Source organism: Folsomia candida, unplaced genomic scaffold, assembly GCF_002217175.1.
Source record: "Folsomia candida strain VU population unplaced genomic scaffold, ASM221717v1 Fcan01_Sc016, whole genome shotgun sequence".
NCBI classification, from domain to species: domain Eukaryota; kingdom Metazoa; phylum Arthropoda; class Collembola; order Entomobryomorpha; family Isotomidae; genus Folsomia; species Folsomia candida.
Genome location: NW_019091208.1, coordinates 1,362,023 through 1,388,603, shown reverse-complemented (window position 1 = coordinate 1,388,603; position 26,581 = coordinate 1,362,023). Strand labels below are relative to the sequence as shown.

Below are 26,581 nucleotides of genomic sequence, written 5' to 3'. Positions count from 1 at the left end.
ATCATAATTATTATATATTCTTGCACCTATGATGCAATATAAACGGAGAAATGTAGCACATGCTCAAATTAGTTGGACCACCTGTGCAACATTAGCGTCACTCCGGCTACATAATTTTGAAAATTTTATGTCAAAATTGTATGATTATTTCTCCCGGATATTCTGCACTATTAGTGCGTTTTGCATCCAGTAGCCCCTATTATTTCGCATCATTTTAAGTTCTCAATTGTTAGATACCAATGGTGCTATTAACTTATTAAAGAATGGACTTGATGGATTTTTATTATATTCATTAGTTGTTCTGCACTTTTGGTGCATCTTGCATCGATTCCCCCAATTGTTTCACACCACTTTGGATAACCGATTGTTCGATACTAACGGTGCTACCTATTCCGAAATTGTAGTCATTTCTTGATCTATTTGCACAATTAATTCGCACCATTTGCGCCACGGCTTGTTCGATACCAATGGTGCTCCTCAGACCGGTAATAATGGAGCAGGGACTTATTAATTCGCATCGATTAATGCAAAAAACTCGTCAACAGACAGACGGACAGACGGACAAGAGAAATTCAATAGCTCTCATGCTACGCAGGGTGAGCTAATAACCTAAATCTGTCGCCATGCATCCGGTGATGTAAAAATGACCTAAATCCCTCGCCATGGCCCCAGTGACCTTAAAATAACTTGAAAATGTCGCTATGCCTTCAGTTACCTAGAAATAATCTAAAAATGAGGCGGAAACGCAGTTACAAAATCTTGCGACATCGAAAGTAATGTACAGTTACATAGTCTATAAGATCTCGATTCACCTCCCGCACTTTTCAGTTTCTTGTCAAGTTGTGCTAAAATTTGATTTTGCCTTCCCAAATGCGGGATATGACTTACAGAATCCCGCCCTGGGGAAGTCAAAATAAAATCTTAACTAATCTCAACTAGAAATTTATGATAGCGAGAGGAGAAACTTTTTGTCAGGATGAAGGTCGGCCGGCACTAATAGAGTATGTAATTGCCTTATTTTTAATGTCGCAGGATTTTTCAAATGCGTTTCCGTCTCATTTTTAGGTCATTTCAAGGAAACTGGAAGCCTGGCGACATTTTCAGGTCATTTTCGAGTCACTAGAAGCATGGCGACAGATCTATGTAGGTGGTTTTTATGGGTCACTGGAGGCATGGCGACATTTTTAGGTCATTTTTAGGTCACTGGAGTCATGGCAAGATTTATTACTTCATTTACTCCAGCGGATGTAAGCCGATCTTGTGAGGTGCAAAAAATGTATGAGCTCACTGTATTGTCTCGAGTTTCAATTTTTCCCATAACCGGTTCCAACTTCACAGACGTGCTTGAGTTGGGGATAAAAAATCTCCAGTGCAGCATCTCATAGCCCGAGATGAGTTGCATACATAGTTATGATACTGATTTACCATTTTTTTCAATTTGTCACAGACATGGCCAAAACTTTATGTATCTCACATTGGCGAATTTTTTTTCAATATTTTCAGTATTTTGTGACGTTTTCAAGAAAATCAATATTTATCAAGATTGTCATAAATCAAGATTGTAAATAAATGAAAATACGGCATGTACATATGCCTCGGTATTAAAAAACGATAGGGCAAATATGGTATGTATTCTTATTCTTTAGCCATATTAACCAGAAAACCCCATCAGCGAACAACCAAAAACATTTTAGTCATCTTTAAATTTGATTTGAAGCTTTTTCTTATAGAATTATGGATATCATGTAAAAAGAATTATAGATTTATCTAATAGAATTATAGAGAATATAGGGTGGCTTAAATGACATGCTAAAACGGAAATTTTTTTAATGGGAAAAATTCGCAAATCTCCACTGGTTACCGAAATTTTGCCTCTGAAATTTAATATTTTAAGAATTTTGTCATCAGTGTTCCATAAGTTTTGATAAAAAGTAATAAAAATCTCAATCCCAAATCCGTAACTAATGGAAATTTACAAATTTTTCCCGTTGTAAATTTTTCCATTGTAACCTGACATTCAAACGACCCTGTATATTTCCACATATATCAGAAATTTCCAACCATTTTACCTCAATCGGATAACAGGCTGACGGACGGAGTGACGGACACGATGATTACATAAATCATCATTTTACATGATCGGGGTGCAAAAAGAGATTGTACAGGCAGTCGGAATGTCTATGCTGGAAGGGTAAAAGGGTATGTGGAATGGAGGGGCTGCGGCTGTTATGTTGGGGTGGAACAAAGATATTCTGTTGAAAAGGGGATGTTGTATGAAACTCAGCAAATGCATGCGTACGTGCGTACATGTTTATGAAATCCATGAAATAAAAATGGAAATAAAAGAAAAATATTTTGTTTTGTTATGTCCAGATGGCGGATATGTGTGTACATACATATTTCTAACTTTTTCACACCAAATCGGTACTATTTAAAACTTCGTATACTGACATCCCATCTAAGCACGGTCGTAAAAATTCAAACAGTTTTCAATATTTTCCATATTTTAGGGTACATCTTTTCACACATAATTAACGAATTTTTCGTCCATACATATCTGTGCTTGATAGATGAATATTTCATGAAAAATTCATTCAAGCTTTATGGTCCATAGAATTACAAGTTTTTATTTACATCTGAATATGCATAACTTGGGGGATTGTTCTAATAACTGGACTGGTGACGTGACAAAGTGACATTATTATTTTTCCAGCTCAACCTGCACCGAATTTATGTATCAAATGACCGATTCTGGGTTCCAGATCTTGTGATAATAAGCATATGTTTATTGTAATAATAAGACACCCCATTATTATATGCAATGCATAACAATGTCGCATTACGCAAATCATTTATATATATCATAGAAATTAAATTGCATAACAATTAATCATTTATTTCGTTGACACAAAAATGAACTCAATTTGTGTTAAATATTTGCAAATTTTTCGCTAAAATTAACTCTAATTGAGCTACATATTCTACTTTATTGTAGGTGTGGTGCATATTGCTTCATAATTTCGAACACGGCTTTCTGCGCAATCGCCATGGTGGGCGAGTTCGTGTTGGCATTTGTCACTTTAGGCATCACACTCGCGTCCACGACTCGCAACTTTTCAATCCCAAACACCCTAAACATATGTTAAAAAATTAATTTTTATTCAATAAATTGTCAAACTTTATTAATCAGACTCCTCTCATAATGGAACCTTTCTTCAAGTTACACCGGGATCGATTAGCGAGTTATGTCAAAAAATCAAGTAAAAAATTAGAAGTCACATGACACTTATCTTTCCGTTGAATTTGCACAAAAATTGAACTTAACCTCCAATATTTTTGTCAATGGGGCCATTCAACTGAAATAAGAGGGTCAAATGACTCCTAATTTTTGGCTTGATTTTTTGACATAACTCGCTAGTTTAAACCGGTGTAGCTTGAAAAACGATTCCATTGTCGATGTGGGATACAAATAAATAAAAAAATTTCCAGAAAATCCAACTTACCTCATTTTCGAATCAACCACCCCCATCGGGTCACTCTTCCGGCCCATCTTACACGTTCCAGCCCAATGCCACTGCGTCGTTCCCAACCTCTTTAACACGCATTTCCACATTTCCGGCGATCTTCTCTCCAAACTCTGACAAGCTTTTGGAATAAAGGATTCGTCCAGTTTGTAATTACCCGATTTAAAAGCTTGTGTCCCCTCCATAATCTCGATGGCGAGGTTGACCCCCTCGATAACCACGTCCATGTCGGTGGGATCACTGAAATACTTAAAGTTGCTGTTGCCCAACGCCCCATTCGCAGTTTCCCCCGCAAGATAAGCGGTCGTGTTGAAGATAAATTCGCCCACGCTTTTCGGCCGGGATAAATTCACCTCCCAAATTGCCCCGCCCGGGTTTTCTTCGACGAAAGGGAGGTCAATCATTTGTATTTGGACGTCCCCCCAATCCCCTTCGCCGTCGGATTTTGCACGCGAGGAAACCCCGAATGCTTGCGTTCTCCGTTGCTGGGCGAGGTAACCTGAGCGGAGTGGTTTGTTTCGGAATTTGAGAAGTGCTTCTTCGAAATCTGGGTCGTGGTAGGAAGCCTCGTTTCGACGGAAGGTTAGGATGAGCATGACGTGATCCCAGAGATTTTTTCCGACGCCGGGAAGGTTTTTGACGACGGGGATCTGTAGGCAAGGGTATTATAATTCTTAGCAGTATTTATACCGGTTCAAATATTTTTTACTTCATCCAAAATTCATTCAGTTTGAGTATCAATTTGAATTATTCATTCATTATTCACTGGTTCAATGAATAATTCATTCATTCATTCGTCCATTCCTGGTAGTTAACAAAGGGAAAAAATGAAGGAATAAAAAAAACACTCATTCATTTTGAAATGTTGAATTATTCATTCATTCATTCTTCATTTCCTAGTAATTAAATGAACGTTAAGAGAAAATTTTGTTTTTTTACACAAGGATTTGTAGATCCTTGTGTAAAATAAAAATGGTTTCTCTTAGCTTTTTCCAAAAGCTGATATTTATGAAAATATTTTTGTTCCTACTTTAGCAGCCTGAAGAACATCGCGTGGTCCAATGCCGGATTTAGTTAGAAGAATTGGAGATCCAAACGCGCCCGCTGAAATGATTACTTCCTTCTTAGCATGAGCAATTTGTGGAATTCCGTGACGAGTGTAGGCAACTCCGTATGCTTGGTTGGCGTCATTAATTAGAATCTGTAAATTTATGAATTTCTTTTATCATTAAAATTTACAAATTATAATTTTCGCGATGAAATATTTGATACGCTAAGGTTAATAAATATGATTTTTCAAATTGCACCCTTTTTTCCCAAATTCGTTTAAATAATTTAGTATTATTTATGGAGATTTACCCTGTCTGCTAGTGAATATCTGTGAATGGTGGGTTGCGATTGAAGCTTCCTTTTGACAAAGGCCTCGTACGCGCTTTCTCGTAGCCCATTCCGAATGGAAACAGATTGGGCAGTAAAGGCTAAAAAAAGTAAACGGGTTAATAAAAACGAATTTCAATCTGTACATTAGGGACCGTTCATAAATTATGCAACAGGAGAGGGATGAGGAGGTGTATTAGAGCTGCGTTACAAGAAGCAATGAAGGGGGTTGAGGGTCCAGGTCCTGCGTTACGTCAAACAAACTAAAATAGGCTACAATCAGTAATTGAGTAAAAACCGGTTTGAAAATTTAAGAAAATTAAATCCGTCTGTGTTGTCCAAATTTTTAAATATTTAACATTCTAAACATTGTTCTTTAAGAACACAGAAATTATATAAAAACGTCAATCAAATCCTAATAAGTAAAGTACTCACGGCAGCATCTACTACTCACTCATTTTGAGTCTTAAATTTTTGTAGGCAAATCAGATTTGCGTTATGTTACCCAGGGTGGGAGGAAGGATGTGGTCTTTCGTTACATAATTTATGAACGGCTCCTTATCGCAATCCCTTACCCGGCCTTTGATAAGCATTGGGATCACTGTTGTTCGAACCAACTTCCAGCGCTGCCATGTTCCACTTCGATAAGAAATCAGGAGTGTCCACAGTCACCCCTAAGGGTCCGTGGTGCCCGTAGTAGTCTACAAAAAACACAGAAACCTTTAAATTTTTAACTTTGAAATTTTAAGTATATGCACATTTTTATTTACCATTCCGATCCTTCTCATTGACCAGTCGCCCCACAAAGTCCTCCGTGTCTGTGAAGTGTTTCAACATGTGTTTATAATCCCAAGTCTCGTCCTCCAGAAGTTTCGCCCAATAATCAAAATCTAAGGGAGAGCCTCGGTTGAAAACGTTGGAATTATGGGAACCCGATCCACCCAGCATTCGACCGGCGTGAACTGTTGCAATCTATTGTGGATAAAAAATAATTATTCATTTGACCCAAATGGAGGTAGATAAAAAGTTTCGCTTTTCGATAAAAATTTTGATACCCTAACGCCCAAATTCTAACCTCACCTATGACCATAGGGTGAATATGTACGTAAAATCCGCAAAATATGTTGCTGTACAAACATATGTGCTAAAAAACCGAAAATTTGCACAAAAATTGTTTTTTATCTCAAATTTTCTACTATATTTATGAAATATAATTTTGAGGAAAAAAATTAATTTCTGAATGAAGAAAAATATTGTTACATTAAAAACTTCGAAGTATCTACTAAATTATTTAATGCTCGAAATATACAGGAATATATGTACACATCTATACGAAAAATTCTCAAAATATGTATGAAAATATGTGATACACTCTAAGAAAACCGGTAACTACATAAGTTATTACCATGCGGAGTATCTATGTGACTCTACCGCATGGTAATTAATTTATTATTGAGCGGTAGAAAATTAGTTACCAACTGGTAATATTTTCAAATTTCGCGACCGGGGTTATTACCGGTTTGGTAACAAAATGTCTACCACTCAATAATAAATTAATTACCATTCGGTAGAGTCACATAGATACTCCGCATGGTAGTAACTTACAAGTTAGTTACGGGGTTTCTTAGAGTGTATGTATCTACGAAAAGCCTAAAATATGGAAAACCATGTTTGAATTTTTACGATCGTGCTTAGATTGGTTGTCTGTATACGAAGCTTTAGTAGAATCTGATTTGGTATCAAAAACTTATAAATACATACATATCCGCCGTCTGGCTATGACTCCGCATTTTCATTATCGCAAGGTTTAGCAATATAGTCTAAAAAATTTTACCTGGCTAAACCGTGCGTTTTTGCAAATGCGGAGTCATATCCGATTGGAAGTAGAGTAATAGTTCATTTCCATTTACCCCGTGATCATCCAACGCCGAAGTCGATTGAGGTATTGACCTGTAGACCTCATTTATTGAGGGGTGCGTTCTTATATGGTATGAGTTGATGGAGGCGATGTAAGCCGGATAAACTGGGGGAGGCGGATCACCCCCAAGTTCGAGTAAAAGCACGTTGAAATTATCCGATAACCTTCCCGCCACTATACTTCCCGCCGTTCCGCCACCAACTATTAAAAAAGGTAAAAATACAAATTCAAACATCACTTTTAAAAATTATTTTTAAGATAGATTTATACAATGAAATAGTGTTTTTTCATTTTCCCACGATTTTTGAGTTTGATGGCTTAAAATTTGCGTAATTTTGTGTACATCAAGAATTCGTAATAAAATTAGGGGGTCCTTTTTTCGCGATACAAACCAAAATGTGCGAATTTTTGGAAAATTTTGAGATATTCAAGTTTTTATTGAATCTTTGCTTTAGAATGACTGGAAATAATTTTAAAAATAATTTTGGACTGTTTAGAATTTGGCCAGTACCTTGATTTTTGGCCCCAGTTTTTTTGCAATTTGTTACAAATCACAAAATAATTTCAAATTCGCTATTAGTTTTACTTACCCACGATAAAATCATATTCCTCAATTTGCGGTAAGCCAAAGTCCGGTTCAAGTTTTCTTAAAGTGTCGCCCAAATCACGTTGTTTGTAAAAATCCGCATATTGCTGAATTATCACGGGCAACCCCGCAAATACGAAACTGGTTAAATTCATTAAATTAAATGATTTATGAACACTTTATCCAGGTCCAGGTGTGGAGAAAACTGTGGCACTGGAGTTTTTATCACCATCTTTTATTACCTTCCTAGGATCACGTTTTTTTAATATATATAATTAACCGATTCATTACCAAGTAGTGAGACTCTACCTTAAGACAATAAAACAATTCACACGCCGTAATCTACTACGGAAACAATGCAGAAATAAGGAATAAATAAAATCTTAACGTTAATGGTGGGAATCAAATATAAGAGTATGAGTATTGAGAATAATGAGATTGTGCATAAATGCGTGATTTTAATTGCATCCGTAATGAGTTAAGGTCATTAATTAAGTTTTCACCGTGCGTATTTTACCTTGCGATGACTGGATTCTAAGATATGTTAATTTTGGGCATATGTATGTAACGCGTGTCGCGTCGCATGATGATACGGATAATCTTGGACATTAATTATGAGAGGCAATGCCTTTTGTTCGGTATTAAATAAAATATTTAAGATATGTAAATATATTTATGTAACACCTTAAATTACAGGAGTAGACTGGAAATTGCGTGATAGCAATGTCCATATAATTGTACGATTGTCTTCGTTTTTTTTAAAAGGAGCAATTAACTTAAGGTCATTTAGGTAATGGGGTTAAATTTACATACACCATATTCTTACCTGAACCTGTGATTATATAAGTACCGACTCGGGCCTTTTGAACTATCCGGCATGGATATTTTTAAAGGTGCCTTAAATTATTTAGTTTCATCTACAACTTTGTAGTGTGCAATTTGCAACATTTTTGAGATATAAATATCTCTAAATTATTCAGTTTTGGCTCAATTCATTCCAAATTTTGCACGATTGTAGTATGTATGTATGAAACATTGTTAATAAATGGTGTATTGACATGTTTGAAATATCTATATTAAGTCGTTATAAAGTATTTGCGATTTATGTACCATAAACATGCATCATCTAGAATAAAGTTAAATATTTACTGTAAATATAAAATATTCGCTTAACCTAACCAGATCTTGGGTCTAAATTGTATTTAATAAGCATAGGTAAATGCTAATTCAGATATAAAATTATTTTAAAATGGCAATTTAAATAAACAACGAACTTTGCTTTGTTTCCATAGATTACATAAATATATCAATATGCGATTTTAGTTTTTGCGAATTTTTTCTTAAGTTAGCGACTTTTTTGTACCACTCCGGCGTAGTCAGTTTTGGCAATATTAGAGATGTGCATAGGGTAGGGTATACCATAAAAAAACCCTACCCTGCCCTACCCTATAGGGCTTTGGGCGGGCGGGCTTTTATTACCCTGAATTTTTAAGGGCAGGGTAGGGTAGGGCTTTTCTAAGTAGGGTATAGGGCCGGGCGGGCTTTTTTGTATGTACACCAATATGATGTAGGGCAGGGTAGGGCTTTTCCGTTTTACTATAACGCAGTCAACCATCGAGCAGGCGATTAGAAATGAGACGCGGGACAATCTTGTCATCTTTCTGCTGTATTAATTCACTTGTGTTACAAGTACTTAAAATTGATTATACTATGGAGATTGACTACTCCATGTTGAGATTTGTTACTGGTGTGGCGACACAAAATTTGGAAAGTTGCAAGAAGACTTAAATTTCTTGCGTCAAATTCCATAGATATAAGAATTGTTCAACCACACGAGTACGAGAGCCAAGAAGTTCATTTTTGTCCGGTGGAAACGTTAACGAAATTAAGTTTGATTTACAAAATTACTAGACCATTTTTGAAGTCTTAATGGCATTATAATTTTTTTTTAATCATCATAATTGCGAACTAATAATATATTAATATTATTAGTTGCTTTAAACGATTTACATAAACAATTATGAATAGGGCCTGGGCCCAAAGCCCTATAGGGTAGGGTAGGGTTTTTATTGATAAAGAAAATCTAGGGTAGGGCTAGGGCGGGCTTTATTTTTCTAGGGTAGGGCAGGCCCGGGTTTCAGTTTTACCCTACCCTATAGGGTAGGGTAGGGCAGGGCAGGGCCAAGTAGGGTATAGGGTAGGGCGGGCAATGAAAAATGCCGGCCCTGCACATCTCTAGGCAATATTTACTTTGTGGCAGATTTTTCATTTCGTGCTGAATAATTCTTCGAATATAACTTACACTCTGATCAATAAGCATATTTCAAATACGTTTAATAATCAAATATATTTCTGAGTATTAATTTCAATTGTTTCCTGGCAAAATATTTCTGCTTTTCATAAATGACGTCAACTGTTCCGGAATTTCTGCCAGGACTTCTTGCGCCAATCTGATTTTAGCCAGACGGGCCGTACTTTCATACGAGGAAGTTGTCAGTGCCCCTGGGGAAACGGAAGCCAGCCAGGAATAGGCATCTCGATAAGGGACAAATTGGACGATATCCCGAGACGCAAGTTTCCCCTGGTAAGATAACCGCACAGTGTCGCCGTCGAGTTCTTGCATCGCGTCAAAGTTCGCGTTGCCCACGCCCACGATAATTATCGAGAGGGGAAGGACAGCCGCCTCAACAATTATCTATGTAAATAGGGTAAATTAAGTAGAAAATCAGGATTAGAATTTGTAAAACCTTTGAATTTCATTTGTCCAACCTCCTTAGTTTGTGGCATGTCTGTAATTATTCCATCCGTAATGATAAGAAGGACGTGGTAATGTTTCCCATCCGCCGATCTTCTCGCTGTATTTGCCATGTCGCGAATAATTGGAGCAAAATTTCTGGAAAACCACGCTTAAATTTAAATTTGAATACACCCAGAATTCAGGGAATGAAATTGTAAAATTCTTACGTTGGTCCAAACAGTTGAATTTGCCTAATGCAGTTTCTGCAAAATGGACAAATGCACAATTTAAAAATTAAATGTAATTTAATTCCACACTCTTAGAAATGAGGTTACGATTATAACCAAAATGTGTACGTATATCGCCGTGGTTATGAATTTGTCACCAACTGATTACATATAAATTTAATAGCTCTGGTGATAATTTAATACCAAGTCGATAAATTTTTATAATTAGTCGGTGACAGTTGTAATCACTGGCAAATTTATAAACATGGCGGTAGAGTCATTTCTAAGGGTGTACCAAATTTATTACTGGGATTAACCTGTAGGTCTCAATGACACCATTAATCCCATTGCAATGTGGATTAGAAGGGTTTAAAGTGACCGGAAAATTGTGCGAGACAACCCCCAGGGGAGGGATCCTTGCTCCAAAACCATACACCGGAAATAATTTAGTGGGGTTGTAATCCTGAATTATTTCACCGACAGATTGAATCGCCTGCTCGTACGGGTTTCCACGTAGATCACTCGTCGTGAAATGGTGCAAGGAGTGTGCATCGGAGGGATCGCCGTTGCCTAGATTAATTTTAAATTGAAATTAAAATAATACAAATATTTTGGTAATAAACAAACGATTTATTTATTACTTCCTGTAAAGTCGATGGCGAAACAACAATGTATTTGTGTCCCGCTGGAAATATAATCCATAAATGTGAAGACGGGAACGATGCTTAATTGAGTAAACTTAATACTGGACTTTGATTCCTATAAGATAAGATTTAGTAATCAGTTATATATGTAACGAGCGAATAAGCCCGTATCCCCCCGGGAGAGCGAGAACTTTGAGCTGGAAATGACTTTCGATAATGGAAGCGAAAATAAAGAAAAGTCAAGTTTCGAATGGCATGAAAATTCAAAAAAAATAAATTTCTGAAGGTAATCTTAGGATGGTTGTCGGGTGGTGATTTGTGGTTATCTCAACTTCCGTTCCGGCACAGACATTTCTGTCTTATAATATAGATTAACCATGTACCTAAATAATTACTAACCTTCCCATTATTTCCAGTGATCCAAATCTTTTGTCTTAAGTCTGCCAGCATTTTGGAAACGGTGGTATGAACAATCCCCAAGCTTTTATGATACCCGTTAACACCCGACTTCCAAACTTCTATTCGGAGACAGCGATCCTTATCCCCGTTCGCTAAGGTTCGCATGGATATCGTGACAGGGGGCCAGGAAGGGTTGGGACCTTTAACTTCTGGACTTCTATAGACAATCGTGTAGTTCCCGGATTCCGTTATTTTTGATAAGGTGAAAAATATCGAGGATTTGAACATCCCCATGAGGTATGAACCGCTCATTGAGTATCCTTCCAATTTGAAAATTACCTAAGAAAAAAGTAATAGGTTGGTTGAACATTTCCTAAAGGTCCATTGTATGCGGGTTTTGAGTTTAAACTTCCTGTCTCAGCTTTCTATTCTTCCTTTCTAAACTTTCTATCTCAGCTTTCTAAATAGCGATTTTAAAACCTATTCATCTTCTTGGGTTTTTTCACAATAATATTGTGAAAAAACCCAACATCTGCATAATATGCAGATTTTAATGCACCTAAAAATCAATAATTTTTAGGCTTACTAAGTTACGTCAGTAGAGTTTTGATTTTTTTCTTCTATGAGGAAATAAATATGGAATAGATGAAAAATAATAAGTAAAAACTAAACATTTTGTTATTGAAGAGAAAAATCAAATTTCTAGACACCTAACTTTGTAAACATAAAAATTATCGATTTCTAGCTGCATTAAGATCTTCATATTGTAACAACCCACGGAGATGAATAGCTTTCAAAATAAGCATTTGAATATATGGAAGAAGGGAAAGTTGAGACACAACAATTAAAACTCAAACCTCGTGCAAGTGCACGTTAAAATGGAATAAATGTTCACTACTTAACCTCTTCCTTGTATTGTACGAGTTCCTCAGCGAGTAAAGTAATTGTTCCGCGGGTATTGGCAGTTTTCATTTGGCGATATTTTCCTTTGTCCAACTGAAGTGGGAGGGTGAGCCCGTTAAAGCCTTTGGACACGATTTGTGCAACGTTGGTTTCCACACAACCGAGAAAATCGTGATTAGCCAGGTTTGAACTGGGTGAGTCTGAAATTGGAGAGGGCATTATTTCTTTTTTAATCCACATTACTAAAATCCTCATTAATGTATGTTAAACAGTTACAATTACATGTATAAGAAATAGAAGCTGGCCATACCGATATCGACCAACCAGACGAATTTTTTCACGCTCAAAAATAAGAATTGTTTCAAAAAATTTTTAAAAGTAGTTTTCCAGGATGGGATATTTACGCCCGTGGAGGAATTTAGAAGAAACATTTCAGCAAAAATCCTTATTTTAAAAACCACTGTTACCATACGAATTTTAACCCGATTTCAAAAGTTAAACCCAATTTTTGCTCAAAATTACTTTGCCGAAATTGTAAAAATTTATTTTCAAAAAAATCGTAAATTTCAAAAAATTGCCGTTTTTAGCATTTTTAAGAAATTAAGATATGCATGAAAATATCAAATTTCTAGATTTTTGAAAAATGAGTTGTTATATTTTCAAGGAAGTTTAAATTCGAAAAGTTGCGGCGTTTTTAAAAATCCGGATTTTGGCTGAATTCTTTTTTAAATTCCGTCACGAGCGTAAAAATGCCCATTCAGGAAAACGCAACAATACTGGTCCACTTATTTTTGAGCGTGTATAACTTAAAATTAGTCTGGTCGATATCGGCGATAACCACTTCACACCTCCTCATTGTAGGCACATAAAAATCTTTTTTTAACATGTTTATAACTTTGGTGAATTGTTAATTGTTAATCAATTCACCAAGTCAAGAAATTAGTTCCGTTCTTGTCATGTTTGACAAATTCAAAATACATAATTTTTTACCTATGTCATAAACTTCGAAACGGAGTTTCTGCTCAACCTCAAATCTGTAGTCGATCACTAATTTTGTCACAAAGTCGGGATTTAGGCAGTCCCAAATAACTTCGGTGCGTTTCAACTCCTCCCACCCACCCGACCCGGTGGGGGATGGGTGGAAAACCACACACATTGGGTCTGATCGAGAAAATGTGTCTTTGTCTATGAGATTTCTGTAAAGTTCAATATCCAAAAAATTAATAGTTTTATTTATTTTTGTAGTTACTAAGGGAGCGTCCATAAATCACGTGATCGATTAGAGGGGGGGAGGGGGTCTGAAATTTGTCACCAATTATCACGGTGGGGGGGGTAGATGGTCAGATGTCACGTGACAAGAGTAAAGTTTCTAACGTTTGTATATCGTCGTACTAATTCATAAAAGACCGAAGTGCAGTCGATGCTCAATTCAGAAAAGACCTAAGTGCACAGAAAAAAAGTAAAAAAAGACCTATGTGCAAGTATGTATTTACTTATGGCTAAATCGCGCGATATATATGAAAAATCATTTTGGCAAGATTTAGCCATAAGTAAATACATACTTGCACATAGGTCTTTTTTTACTTTTTTTTCTGTGCACTTAGGTCTTTTCTTAATTGAGCATCGACTGCACATCGGTCGTTTCTGAATTAAACACCGACTGCACCTAGGTGTTTTCTGAATTTAGCATTGACTGCACTCAGTGCCCGTGCGACCCCAAATAATTACCAGGGCAAAATATATTTGAGCGCCCCTGATTTTTCTCATATTTTTTCATATTTTTCTCATAATTTTCTCACATTTTCTTCATATTTATCTAATGTGATTCTTATATTCTATGCAAATAATTTTTCCAAGGCGCTAAAGGCTGTAATCATATTTTAAAATCGTCAAAGAACTAATAATTCGATTTTTTAACGAGCACAGCGAGAGAAATCTAAATGTAGATCTTTTATATACATTTAAAAATCCAGATGCATATGGGACCAATTTTACTTTTTTCAGTAGGAAAATAAGCATTCCCAATTTTTTTTTTTCTTTCAGAATTCGCTAATTTGAGCCCGATATTTTCATTTTAAATTGCTTTCTAGCCAAAACATGTGGCTTTTTAAATTTTGGAACTTTTCCAATTTGAAAATTTCGAAAAATTGATTGGTTACTTGACATTGGTATTAGACATTCGTCTGCAATATTTTTTTTAATTTAAAAGTTCGCCGGAATTTGCTTTTAGATATTTCATAAACTTGCAAAAATATCTTTAATTTAAAATTTTGCTAAGGTTGGATTTTCATTAATCAAGGATTCAATTTTTTATACAGAAACATGCTTTCGAACTTTCTAACACGCAGCAAAATTCGAAAAGCTCAAGGCTTTTGAAAACCACGAGTTTACAACTGGAAAACCTTTTAAAATTTAGCACCTTGATAAAATAAAATTCATCCAATTAAATCTGAATTTTTCATTTTAAACAGTCGCATTGTGTGTGGGAAAAACAATTTAAATTTTTGCGCACGTGCTTTTGTATGAAGGGGTCGAGTGTATTACTTTATTAAACTCAAAGGAAACTTTCGAAAAGAACCGAGGTTTTTCTAAAAACAAGTACTCCAGGGCTAAAAAATTCGATTTATTCAAGAATCTAAGTAGGATTTGAGAACATGTCAATGGTCTTAAAAATTCATGTCACGCATGAAAATGTTCAAAATTTCAGTCCGAACATTTAATTATTACTGATTAATTTTATCGTAATAGTTAAAACAAGTTTATTTTAATTTGCCTCAAGACGTACAAAAATCCCACAAGAGCAAAATTCCGAATAAGCTTTGGAGTTTTGATAACAGAACCACAGAAATCTAAGCTACAAACACCAGTGATGGCTTACTCAAAGGCAACTGAAAAATATCACTCATTGCTTCAGGGAATATTCAAAAGATGAATTTTACATCAATCAGGTCCAAAAATGTATTTACTACGCTTATAAATTGCTAATAAATAACTTGGCATCATATCATAGACTTGTAGGCGCCTTTCGGCGCCCCTCGGCGTCTCAGCGCCCCGGGCAACTGCCCGGCTTGCCCGCCCCTCTCACGGGCCCTGACTGCACTTAGGTCTTTTATGAATTAGTACGACGATATGACAATAAATGTCATGAGAGTTATAAATTCTCTTGGTACTTGGCATACCACACGCACGTTATATAGATTTGATTTTCATTTTGCATATTTAAAAACTTGCTTCGACTTAAAATTCTTATGTATGTCTGACTGGCGCATTAAATGGTTATTTACAAATTTGTGTAGCTCAAATTTGATTAATGATTTAAACAACACTGGAATAATATGGTTATTCTGGACAACATAAGTTGATTTAAGCATCATCTCCTGTCACGTGACCGGTGGGGGGGTCGAAATTATCACCAACGGTCACCAAGGGGGGGAGGGGGTCAAAATTGTCCAAAAATCGATCACGTGATTTATGGACGCTCCCCAATGGGCGTACTCACGACAACTTCTTATTTCGTATCGCAACTCATTTGCCAAACTTGCGAAGATCAAAGTAAATATTTCTGTCGTGAGGGAATTCGAAAAATATGACTTCGCAAATCTCTCCTATCTCTCAAATCTACAGAAAACACCTACATATTTTGGTAATGTTTCCATAGATTTCTTTCATTTCTGTTGCTGCCGATGGTAAAGATGAGTTTGCGAAATAATCTTGCGAAATAAGAACATACTCAATTGCTGGGTAACTTTGCGAAAAAAATGCCATGGTTTTCCAGAAAATTTTTTCGCAAAACTTTGCAAGTTATGTTGCTATGCTCGATATGCGAGATATGCGAAGGTTGACGTGAGTACGCCAAATTTGTCTCAGAACATAAACAATTGCAACCTGCACGAAATTGAAATTTCTAATGTGCTCGTAGGATCAGATCCGGTTCCGGGTGTAAATTGGGTCGCCATAGAAATTAAATTTAACCTTTTCTTATAATTTTAAATATTGACACATATGCACATATGTAAATATCTTTATTTATTTATTTGTCACTTGAACCACAGGTTTCGAACACTTTCTGTAGCAGCTTCAATTTGGAATTTAATGATAGTAAACTTTATGAAAATTCTAATATGTATTTACTACTCTTCCTCGCTGTGTGAATTCCGTCTCCAAAGAAATTGTTAATTTAGAAAATCCAAGAAATTGTTCATTTAGAAAATCCAAATCTCTGTTTTAGATCAGGCCTAAATATTTAGTTGTTTACTTGAAAAGAGAAGCGACGACTTTGTTTATTACTTTAAAATATGTAACAAATAACATTTTTTTGTTACTATTAATTATCTTAATAGACTGTTAGTTTAAATTTGGCTTTATTTAATTTTATATTGAGAGGTTGTGTTTGTCTTCGCGTCGTAAGTCTTAATTGTACCGTGGGATTTTGACACTTGAATAAACTGGATAACTAACTAACTAGAACCATGCATGTTTTCACATATGTATTTAACTGCGTAGATTGAGTCAGAAATGAAATCAGCAGTTCCGAGAAACTTTGTTTGTATGTGCAGCCGGTTCGTTTGTGATGTTTATGCATGGGGAACGTCCATCTATTACGTCATCATTTTAGTGGGTGGGTGGGTGGATGGTTTAGTTTTTCCTATCTTTCCCATGTTAAAATTCTCTATCCCGTAATGTTTACGTTGGGTGGGTGGGTGCTAAAATCAAGAATTTTTGATGACGTAATATATGGATAGCCCCATAAACAAGAATAACATGTAGTCTACGCAGTAATATAACCATAGTAAGTATGTATGCCTGGGTTCCCGACAAACTGGAGCTGCAGCTCCAAACAAAACTTGTTGAGTTTTGTAGAGATTTTGTAGAGATTTATGTACGTTTTGTAGAGATTTATTTGTACCTCTTTTATCTCTAATAGTACTTATTAATGAACAGTGGGCGGATATGTATGTACTTAAATTCCTCAAAATATGTATAATAATAATTGATTTATTGCATCATAGCCAACAGCCTTTGCACATCATCCTCAAAATATGTATGTAATATGTACTTCAAAAACTCCAAAATATGCACATAAAAAATGTGTTCTATATACTTAAGTCTTCTACTAAATATGTACATTTACGTACATTTTATCTTTGACAAAATTTAAATTTTTAACATTTTTATCAGCGAATCATGTATATCAGCATTTAATTTTAATGCTCATATCGGGTCAATAGTTCCATTTAGAGATTTTCAGTGGTATTTTTTGACTTACAAGATGGGACAAACTGGATTTTCTAATCATTCACACGAATTAAAATTGTCATGAAAATTTAATTTTTAAAAAACTTCAACTTTTGAATGAATCCAAATACTAATTATATTTATGATCAATTGACGCTAGTCTGGTCCAAATGTGTGAACACACGTTATGAGACCTCCATTATAAGGTACATGGTGAAAAATAAGTTCTAAAATTTCCTTAAGCAAATTCTTAAGCTAAAACGGGTAAAAGCCAAGCCAACTTTTTATTGCTAAACTATTTCTCAACTATAAATTGCACCTTAACTTAAAATTAATTGGTTTTATATAATACAGAAGCATTACAGGATTTAAATTATTTTCATACAGATCACATCGAATTGTGTAAATTAAATTGCTTTGTTTAATTGTAAGTTCAGATAAATTTATGCCACGAAATCATACATGCGTATTTAATGCAGCTATTTATTTACGAAATTACCATGAACTAAATACTTAAGGCTGCCTGGGACGCAGGCACAAAAATAATTTCTTAAAAATGATGTTTAGGGCTCATTTTTGGACAGAATGGAAAAAGGATCGGTAAGTCTGTGGAGAAACCCAGTCCCCACAGAATTAACGATCCGTTTTCCATTCTCTTCAAAAATGAGCTCTAAATAAACATCATTTTTAAGAAATTCACTCTCCCAGGCACGGTTAGCATGTGCAAACTTGCAGAGATTTTTTTTATTTGTTTGATATTTTTAAAGCCTTACAGATTACCTACATATTTAAATTTAGACACCATGTTAATGCTAATTACATGTGCAAAGACGTCTACTTACAAAGCGAATACCTCTTATTACACATACCTACACACTTAGCAAAACGGTATTGAATCATAACCAAACGGGAAGCCCACATGGCTTAACCAAATTGTGATAATATTTACCCCACATTGTGATAAATCTTCCCCACAATGTGTAAACGTAACACTAGATAGTGAGGATTTAACACATTGCATTGTGGGGAAGATTTATCACAATGTGGGGTAAATATTATCACAATTTGGTTAAGTCATGTGGGCTCCCCGTTTGGTGATGATTCAATACCGTTTTGCTAAGAGTGCATGTAAAAGTCGTGAAAATGGTTAGCAAAAACCTTCATAGATAATAAACTTCTTGTTTTCCACTTTTGTACAATATTTAATTTCCATAGTTACATATAGTTTTTTCTTCGTATGTTTCTGTATGTATGTATATCATGGAAACATGCACTTTCTTACATTTCTGCTTCTCCCGTGTAGCATTGCATGGTTACAAAGAACTAAATGAAATACGCGAATGAAATCCCGAATCAGGTTGTGACTCACAAAAACCATGCAAAAATTTTATTGCACTTTCCTCCGAGTCCTACATACGTGGAGTGCGAGGATGTCCATGCTTATGCGTGCCTCTACTAAAACCTGACCGTATTTACTAAATTCCCTTCGAGCACAGGGAATGGAACAGTGTTCGTTATAATAAGACTGCATTCACTTGACATAGTTACCACCAACTAACAATTCCCCGTTTTATGCAACTGCACCCATACATCTTTGCATGTGGTTTTCTTTCATTTCTTATTTACATGCGAAACGCCGGTTGATAAAGCTAAACTGCAGCCTTATTTAGCACGAGGTAAGGTTTGTCATCAATTATAAATTGGCATTATGTATGATTACTATGGTGAATTTATAAGACACCGTGATAATTACGTAAGCCTTTAATTACCGCGGGCTAAAAACTAAATATTTATTAAGAAATAAAATTTTAAATAAAAGAAATAAATTTTGTTCTACATACACAAAGATTGCCTGGAAAACTGTATTTGTCTAGTTTCTAAGTTTCCCAAGGGCACGATTTTTTGTACTAATAAATATTAGTTAAATTGCCGTTAATATTTTTTGCAGATTATGTACGACATAGAATCTCACCCGGTTTGCGCCCAACCCGCAACTTTTACAGCAGACGAGGTCCAAGCTCTGGTTGGGAATTCTTCTCAAATTGCACAAAACGGTCGAGAGCCAATCTTAGTTACATGTCCGTACTGTAAGGTTTCCATGGAGACGGAAACTAACGTCGCGGAGAATGAGGCGGCTAAAGAACTTATGAACTCGAGATACGCCTGTAGCATGATTCTGCTCGGATTTCTCACCATTCTCTGCACAATTATTATCGCCGTGAAAACAAATTGGATGGTAGGACTTGGATCGGGCGCTATTTGTGTAGCGATTTTTACAGGGGCAATGCTCTTTTCAAGGGAATGGGCAAGGGCGAATGATGCCTATCATGATGTCATACACAGCTGCAAAAGGTAGGAATTTTGAAAACATTTTCAAAAATTGTGTAAACCAAAATTATTTACATAACAATTTCAAAAAAGGTGTCACAAGGAGCTTGGGACGAGTGATGGGGTGGCCGCCTGGCGAGCGTTTGCGGGTCAAGGAAAACGTTAAAAATTTGAAGTGGTGCCTTTTCTAAAGACTGATTTATTTTATACACTTTAAGAAACCCGGTAATTAAGTTATTACCAGGCGGAGTAAGTATGTGACTCTACCGCAAGGTAATTTATTTATTATTGAGTGGTACACACTTTGTTACCAAACCGGTAATAACCCTGGTCGCGAAATTTGAAAATATTACCAGTTCGTAACTAATTTTCTACCACTCGATAATGCATAAATTAAGTACCATCCGGTAGAGTCACATATACCCCCCACCTGGTAACAACTTAATTACTGGGTTTCTTAGAGTAGTGAAAATTGAAATGTTTTTGCTTGAATTTGTTTCATGATGAAAATAATTTAGAACTTGTGTGAAAACTTTGCTAGTGGTAATTTAATACTAGTAGATAAATAAATAAATTGTCGAGAACATTTGCTAATTTGGGGAATCGAAGCGAACCGAACCCATAAATGTTTTAAAAAAATTTCCCGAACGGAACCAGCAATTAAAAAAAAATTAGAACCGAACAGAACCGAATCAGCAATTTTTTAAAAATTTTCCGAACCGAACCTAGCCAGTAAATGGAGAAAAAAAATTCCCCTATGCCAGGGGCAGTAGACCAAATCCAGGCATTTGGATATATAAATAAATCCAAAATATATATATTTACAATCAATAAGGCGGTTAAAAATACATTTCATTAATTTATTAGAATTTATTTATTTAGTGCAAAACACAGTTGTTTTACAGAGTTTCAAAGTTACGCGGACCCATTGTGCAAGAGGTGCATAAAAAACTCGAAAATATGCACATCTATATTATAAGCTGGAAATGTCTGTCCAAGGAATTTGTCCTCAACGGAAGTGAAAGTGGAGAAAGTCAAATTTCGAATGGCGCGAAAATTCAAAAATTTTAATTTAAAACAAAATTATTTTTCGCTTACAACCACTCCCAAATAACCACACGAGATAACCTCGACAGACAACCACTCACATATAATCAACATCAGACAACCACCCCAGATAATCACTATCTGATAACGCCCAGATAATCACTGTCTGACAACCCCCAGATAATCACTGTCTGTCAACCCCCAGATAATCACTGTCTGACAACCCCCAGATAACCACCCATGATAACCACTCTCCGATAACAGCCAGTGCAGTACATACCACTGGACTAACTGTTTGTGTTTAGTGTGCACATGTTTGCATTAAACAAGATTTTCATGTCATGAACTGTTTGTGTTTAGTGTGCACATGTTTGCACTAAACAAGATCGTCGTTTCATGCCATGAACTGTTTGTGTTTAGTGTGCACATGTTTGCACTAAACAAGATCGTCGTTTCATTCCATGAACTGTTTGTGTTTAGTGTGCACATGTTTGCACTAAACAAGATCGTCGTTTCATGCCATGAACTGTTCGTGTTTAGTGTGCACATGTTTGCACTAAACAAGATCGTCGTTTCATGCCATGAACTGTTTGTGTTTAGTGTGCACATGTTTGCACTAAACAAGATCGTCGTTTCATTCCATGAACTGTTTGTGTTTAGTGTGCACATGTTTGCACTAAACAAGATCGTCGTTTCATTCCATGAACTGTTTGTGTTTAGTGTGCACATGTTTGCACTAAACAAGATCGTCGTTTCATGCCATGAACTGTTTGTGTTTAGTGTGCACATGTTTGCACTAAACAAGGTCGTCGTTTCATGCCATGAACTGTTTGTGTTTAGCGTGCACATGTTTGCACTAAACAAGATTTTCATGTCATGAACTATTTGTGTTTAGTGTGCACATGTTTGCACTAAACAAGATTTTCATGTCATGAACTATTTGTGTTTAGTGTGCACATGTTTGCACTAAACAAGATTTTCATGTCATGAACTGTTTGTGTTTAGCGTGCACATGTTTGCACTAAACAAGATTTTCATGTCATGAACTATTTGTGTTTAGTGTGCACACGTTTGCACTAAACAAGATTTTCATGTCATGAACTATTTGTGTTTAGTGTGCAAATGTTTGCACTAAACAAGATCGTCGTTTCATGCCATGAACTGTTTGTGTTTAGTGTGCAAATGTTTGCACTAAACAAGATTTTCATGTCATGAACTATTTGTGCTTAGTGTGCACATGTTTGCACTAAACAAGATTGCAAGTGGTTATCGGGACGTGGCTGCCTGGTGGTGGTTATCTGGGAGTAGTTATTTGATGGATTGTCGTTTGGGTGTGGTTGCCAATGCAGATCATTGCCAATGACTAGGCTGGTAAAGATGGCAGAGCCAAATGGGTGCCAGACAAACTGCCACTGGCACTGCCATTGCCAATTGCAGACTAGGCTGGTAGATATGGCAGACTGGGATGGCAGAGATGACAGAGCCAAGTGGGTGACATTTAATTGTGCACTCTAACTTGCGTTGCAAATTCCTTTCACTTCCGTTCGCGTCAAATTGTTTTTTTTAAAATAAATATATACAAAATATTTAACTGGTGAAATTTTGATAATCTAATCATCTCTCGCCCGGCGGGAGACGGGCTTATACGCTAGTAAATAATGCTTTTTAACTTGAATTTTCTACTATATGTATGTATGAAATATAATTTTGTGGAAACCTAAATTTCTGAATGAAGAAAAATATTTTGCATGAAGACCTTTCAAATATCTACGAACATATTTATATTTTTATAAATACAGGAAATATACAGGAAAATAGATATGTATATGCACGACAAATTCTAAAAATATGAAATTATGTAAAATCTGGTAAAATATGTTTGAATTTTTGCGATCGTGCTTAAATGGGTTGTCAGTATAGGAAGTTGTAGTACGATCTGATTTGGTTTGAAAAAGTTCTAAATATATGCGTACATATCGGCCGTCTGCTTTTTACACATAAAAGTCGTGCAAATAATTTGCAAATATCTCCAGAAACAATAACCCTCTTGTTTTCTTCTTTTGTACAAACATATTCGCCACTGATTTCGCATCACCAAAGAAAGCTTTTTCATATAGTACAAATATTTAGTTTCCATATTTTTTACATAAGTTTGTACATATGTATGACGAGTAAATGAATCCTATGCTAGGAGCAAATCCAGGCAAAAACACATTTACTCCGAATACGGTAACGTTACTTCGGATGTTCGGCTACTTCACGTCGGGCTTCGGATAACTTCAAGGACATAAATAGTTAGTGGTGGTACAACATATGATTTTAGATATTGATTCCTACTTCATAATAACAAAACATTCGGTTTTTTAGTAAACCAGCATAAATATTCGTTTCCAATCAATTAAATTAGCACATAACTTTCGGTAAGATATTTATTACTTATAAACATATCTCTGTTAAAGAATCTTATTCATGGGGGATGAATTGTTTTTATTTTATATCACGTTGTTATATTCAATTATTATCGACAATGTAATGCATAAAATAGTTATTCCTATCATCAATCATGCTTATACATACTTCAAAATAATTCTTGTTTATAAATATATTCGTGCTAGATGGCCAGAAGCCAGCAATTCGGATGATATTGAAAATGATAACTCTACATCATCCTCGTCATCACATCCTGATTACAACATGGGCTACCCACCGGCAACAAAAATCCCTAGGATGGCGGACCCGGTCACAGTAAAATTACTAAAATATTTTGACCAATTCTCGACCCTGGTTAGAACAGGGGAATTTGTGGTTGACCCAAAACGAGAAAATGTGCCGGATATTGAAATTGAGCTAAAATTAATTGAGGTATGTAAATGATAATGATTAGTTATCTTTAAGTTTTTCATACAACTTGAGGCACTATTTAATTCTCTACCAGGTATTTTATAGGTTTAATGTAAATTGAAATGATTATATTGTTCATGACGGATTTCCGTAATCAATAATTCTCCCGTATAATAATGCGGCAATTGTTTGCAATTTATGTATCAAACTATCTAACACTTTTTTCCGTTTTAGACCGGAAAAGTTTTGAAGTTCCCAATATCACCGGAAGGAACTTTCACAATTGAGGAATTATTGCCGTCAAAGTTTGAGGTACAAATGATTACTAAATGATTACTTTGGATCAATTATTAAACTAATTATTCTTATATCCATATTTATTATCGTTTAAATATAATAAATATATTTTCCTACTAAAAAATAATTTGGATTTAAATTATTTTGTAATACATTGTTTTTTTTCTGACAGCCAACTAACCCCCTAGATTGGTCAAGACTGGAGGAAGGGATGTTAAATGGGGTTAAGGCTCAGTTAGGTTTGGAGACCGAACGCATATCCATTTCCTTGCAAAAGTTAATTATCCAGAAACCCGGAACCCCATGTCCCCCAGAGCTTAATCAACTACGCAACAGAGATGAAGAATCGGATAAAAGTTTTGGTCATGTCATCCTCCAGCTGCCCTCACTCTATACAGGAGGCAATTTCCGCTTCAGATATGAGGAAACAAGGCAAGAATTTGACTTCTCCATCCCCACTGGCGATGTCAAATGTCTCGCATTCTTCAATAAACTTGAACATGACCCCATCTTGTCTGGAAGTAGGACTTTCTTAATCTACAATTTGGTCATAGAATCCAAAATCAATTTTCTACCGGAAGCTCCCACCATCCAAAATATTGTGCCCAGTCTTACCCAAGTCATTCAAGAATGGAAGGAAACCCATGATCTGGTAAAGGTAGTAAAATATTCGAACAGGAATCTGAAACCTTCCGCGGTTTCCAATTTTCTCCACGATGTTCTTCAAGACAATCAGGTCACTCTGTTCCACGAGATTTTTACTTATCGCGAAGGACCCCCAGAATTAGAAACTCAATACGTTGCATTCCCCGAATATTCCAATATCGAAAAATTGACACTATTAACAAGTCCGGACCCCCAGGTGGAGGAAGCATACCGTACATTTATACAAGACGAAGCAAACAATGAAATCCCCGATGACGAAGGTGTACGATTTCATCTCACATGGGGTGACCTCGCGGAACTAGAAATGTTGCGGAAGCAACATGACGCGGGCGATGAATCAAGTGTGGACATGTACATTTTTTTCGTGGGTGAAAATATTTTCCATAATAGATGTTGGCTCAGAGGTTTTCCCTTTTGGCGACTTCAGACCTACTTGTTCCTAGCGAGGTATCACAATATGGAAAAAACTCCCGAATTTCAACACGCTGCTAATAATCTGGTAATGCTGGATATTTCTTTGGATCAATTAACACTTAAAACCGAATACGACGACTGCTTTAAAAACCTCATTTTGAAAAAGTTCTCAATAAATTCATCCAACTAGAAGATCCCCACCTTGTGCAAAAATTTATACAAATTTGTCACAAACACTCAGATTATAACAAGTTGTTCCCGCTATTTTTAAAAGCTGGGATTTCGCCAACCATTTTAAATACATCCTTACAAGATTTCTTCAACCTGGATTACATCGACGACGGGGAACAATTTTTAGATAATCTCTATAATTTTGGCAGTCATGTTAAAACCTTTAATTTTTACGGAGATAAGGATACAGAAAAAATATATTATGAAGGATTTACTGCAATTCTTGGTAGGTATGAAGAGATGGAGGAAGACTATGAAGAATATTTCGAGCAGAACGTTCTATCCTACATGTTGGAATTTTTTCGAATATCCGAAAAAATGGGGTATAATTTGTTCGATTTTATGAATTCGAGGCCTCCTGATATCGTACAAGCAGCATTATTTGCATGTACCTCAGACCCGATAGACTTTGAAGTAGGAGTCGTGTTTATTAGACTGGTGACGAACTTGTATAGTTGCACCAGATTGTTAGAAGATTGGACAAAGGAATCTGAAAATTGCTTAGAGGAGGTTATATTTTTGACGTATTTTTTCCAACTGGTTGAGAAGTTTGGTTCCGATGCTAAAGGACTTTTAGGCGATGTGAAAAAATACAGAAATTTGGTTGCGGCACTGTCAGAAATTTCATATTTGGAAGATGAAGATGACGCCGACGAGGGGAGAGTGTCTGGAGCCCTTCCCAAATTTTGGGTCCAGTTTGCCACAAGTTTAGCGTCAAGGATTGAAATGGTATTGGATTCCGAGGGGAATAAAATAGGCCAAGCTGGAGGTGTGGGAAACAAATATGGTGAGCGGTTATACGTTGGGAGAGACACGCTGGACACGATAAACAAATTGTTGTCCTCTGCGAAGAAGAATTAAATGTGCAGAAAATTCTAGGGTAGAGAAATATTAACAATTCAGTTTTAGAATAATGATAAAAATAAAAATAATCTATTGTCCAAGATATCGTCGTTGGTGCACAATGTTATTGTATAAGTTTTTTTGCATACGGGTATGTTTTTTTTGTGGTGAACAAAATAAAATTGGTCTCATTGAGATCTGAGTTTTACACGTAAAAGACTTGCATTAGTGTTTTCGTAATCATTTTTTTCCTTTACATATGTAGCATGCAAAGTGTTTGGCATTGAAATAATTTGCAATTATATTTGTTTTTACTCTGCACGTTTAAAGGTTTGTTGATTAGGAATTATTTTAGAAATGAGTT

At 35.8% G+C, this 26,581-nt stretch overlaps 3 protein-coding genes across 4 annotated transcripts; 1 reads left to right on the top strand and 2 right to left on the bottom strand.

Moving 5' to 3' along the window:
• Positions 1 to 2,765: 2,765 nt before the first annotated feature.
• On the bottom strand, positions 2,766 to 8,040 carry LOC110856572 (glucose dehydrogenase [FAD, quinone]). Its single transcript, XM_022105056.2, has 8 exons — positions 7,410 to 8,040; positions 6,812 to 7,020; positions 5,672 to 5,873; positions 5,477 to 5,602; positions 4,884 to 5,002; positions 4,555 to 4,725; positions 3,504 to 4,174; positions 2,766 to 3,131 (listed from the first exon to the last, which is right to left on the bottom strand). Exons 1-8 carry the CDS (start codon positions 7,558 to 7,560, stop codon positions 2,987 to 2,989), a joined length of 1,794 nt encoding a protein of 597 aa, XP_021960748.2. The 5' UTR covers positions 7,561 to 8,040; the 3' UTR covers positions 2,766 to 2,986.
• Positions 8,041 to 8,481: 441 nt separating this feature from the next.
• LOC110856474 (copine-8) lies at positions 8,482 to 16,872 on the bottom strand. The gene is made up of 9 exons (XM_022104954.2): positions 16,201 to 16,872; positions 13,306 to 13,511; positions 12,316 to 12,515; positions 11,413 to 11,751; positions 11,011 to 11,128; positions 10,687 to 10,939; positions 10,370 to 10,405; positions 10,175 to 10,298; positions 8,482 to 10,100 (listed from the first exon to the last, which is right to left on the bottom strand). The coding sequence occupies exons 1-9, from the start codon at positions 16,269 to 16,271 to the stop codon at positions 9,771 to 9,773; spliced, it is 1,677 nt and encodes a 558-aa protein (XP_021960646.2). The 5' UTR covers positions 16,272 to 16,872; the 3' UTR covers positions 8,482 to 9,770.
• Positions 16,873 to 23,138: 6,266 nt separating this feature from the next.
• Positions 23,139 to 26,320, top strand: LOC110856473. Of its 2 annotated transcripts, XM_035857147.1 has the most exons (5): positions 23,139 to 23,219; positions 23,293 to 23,345; positions 23,541 to 23,787; positions 24,001 to 24,078; positions 24,236 to 26,320. In XM_035857147.1, the coding sequence occupies exons 3-5, from the start codon at positions 23,620 to 23,622 to the stop codon at positions 25,331 to 25,333; spliced, it is 1,344 nt and encodes a 447-aa protein (XP_035713040.1). In that variant the 5' UTR covers positions 23,139 to 23,219; positions 23,293 to 23,345; positions 23,541 to 23,619; the 3' UTR covers positions 25,334 to 26,320. The 2 variants fall into 2 exon arrangements, with proteins under 2 accessions (XP_035713040.1, XP_035713039.1); XM_035857146.1 differs by having other exon boundaries at positions 23,207 to 23,345.
• Positions 26,321 to 26,581: the final 261 nt, after the last annotated feature.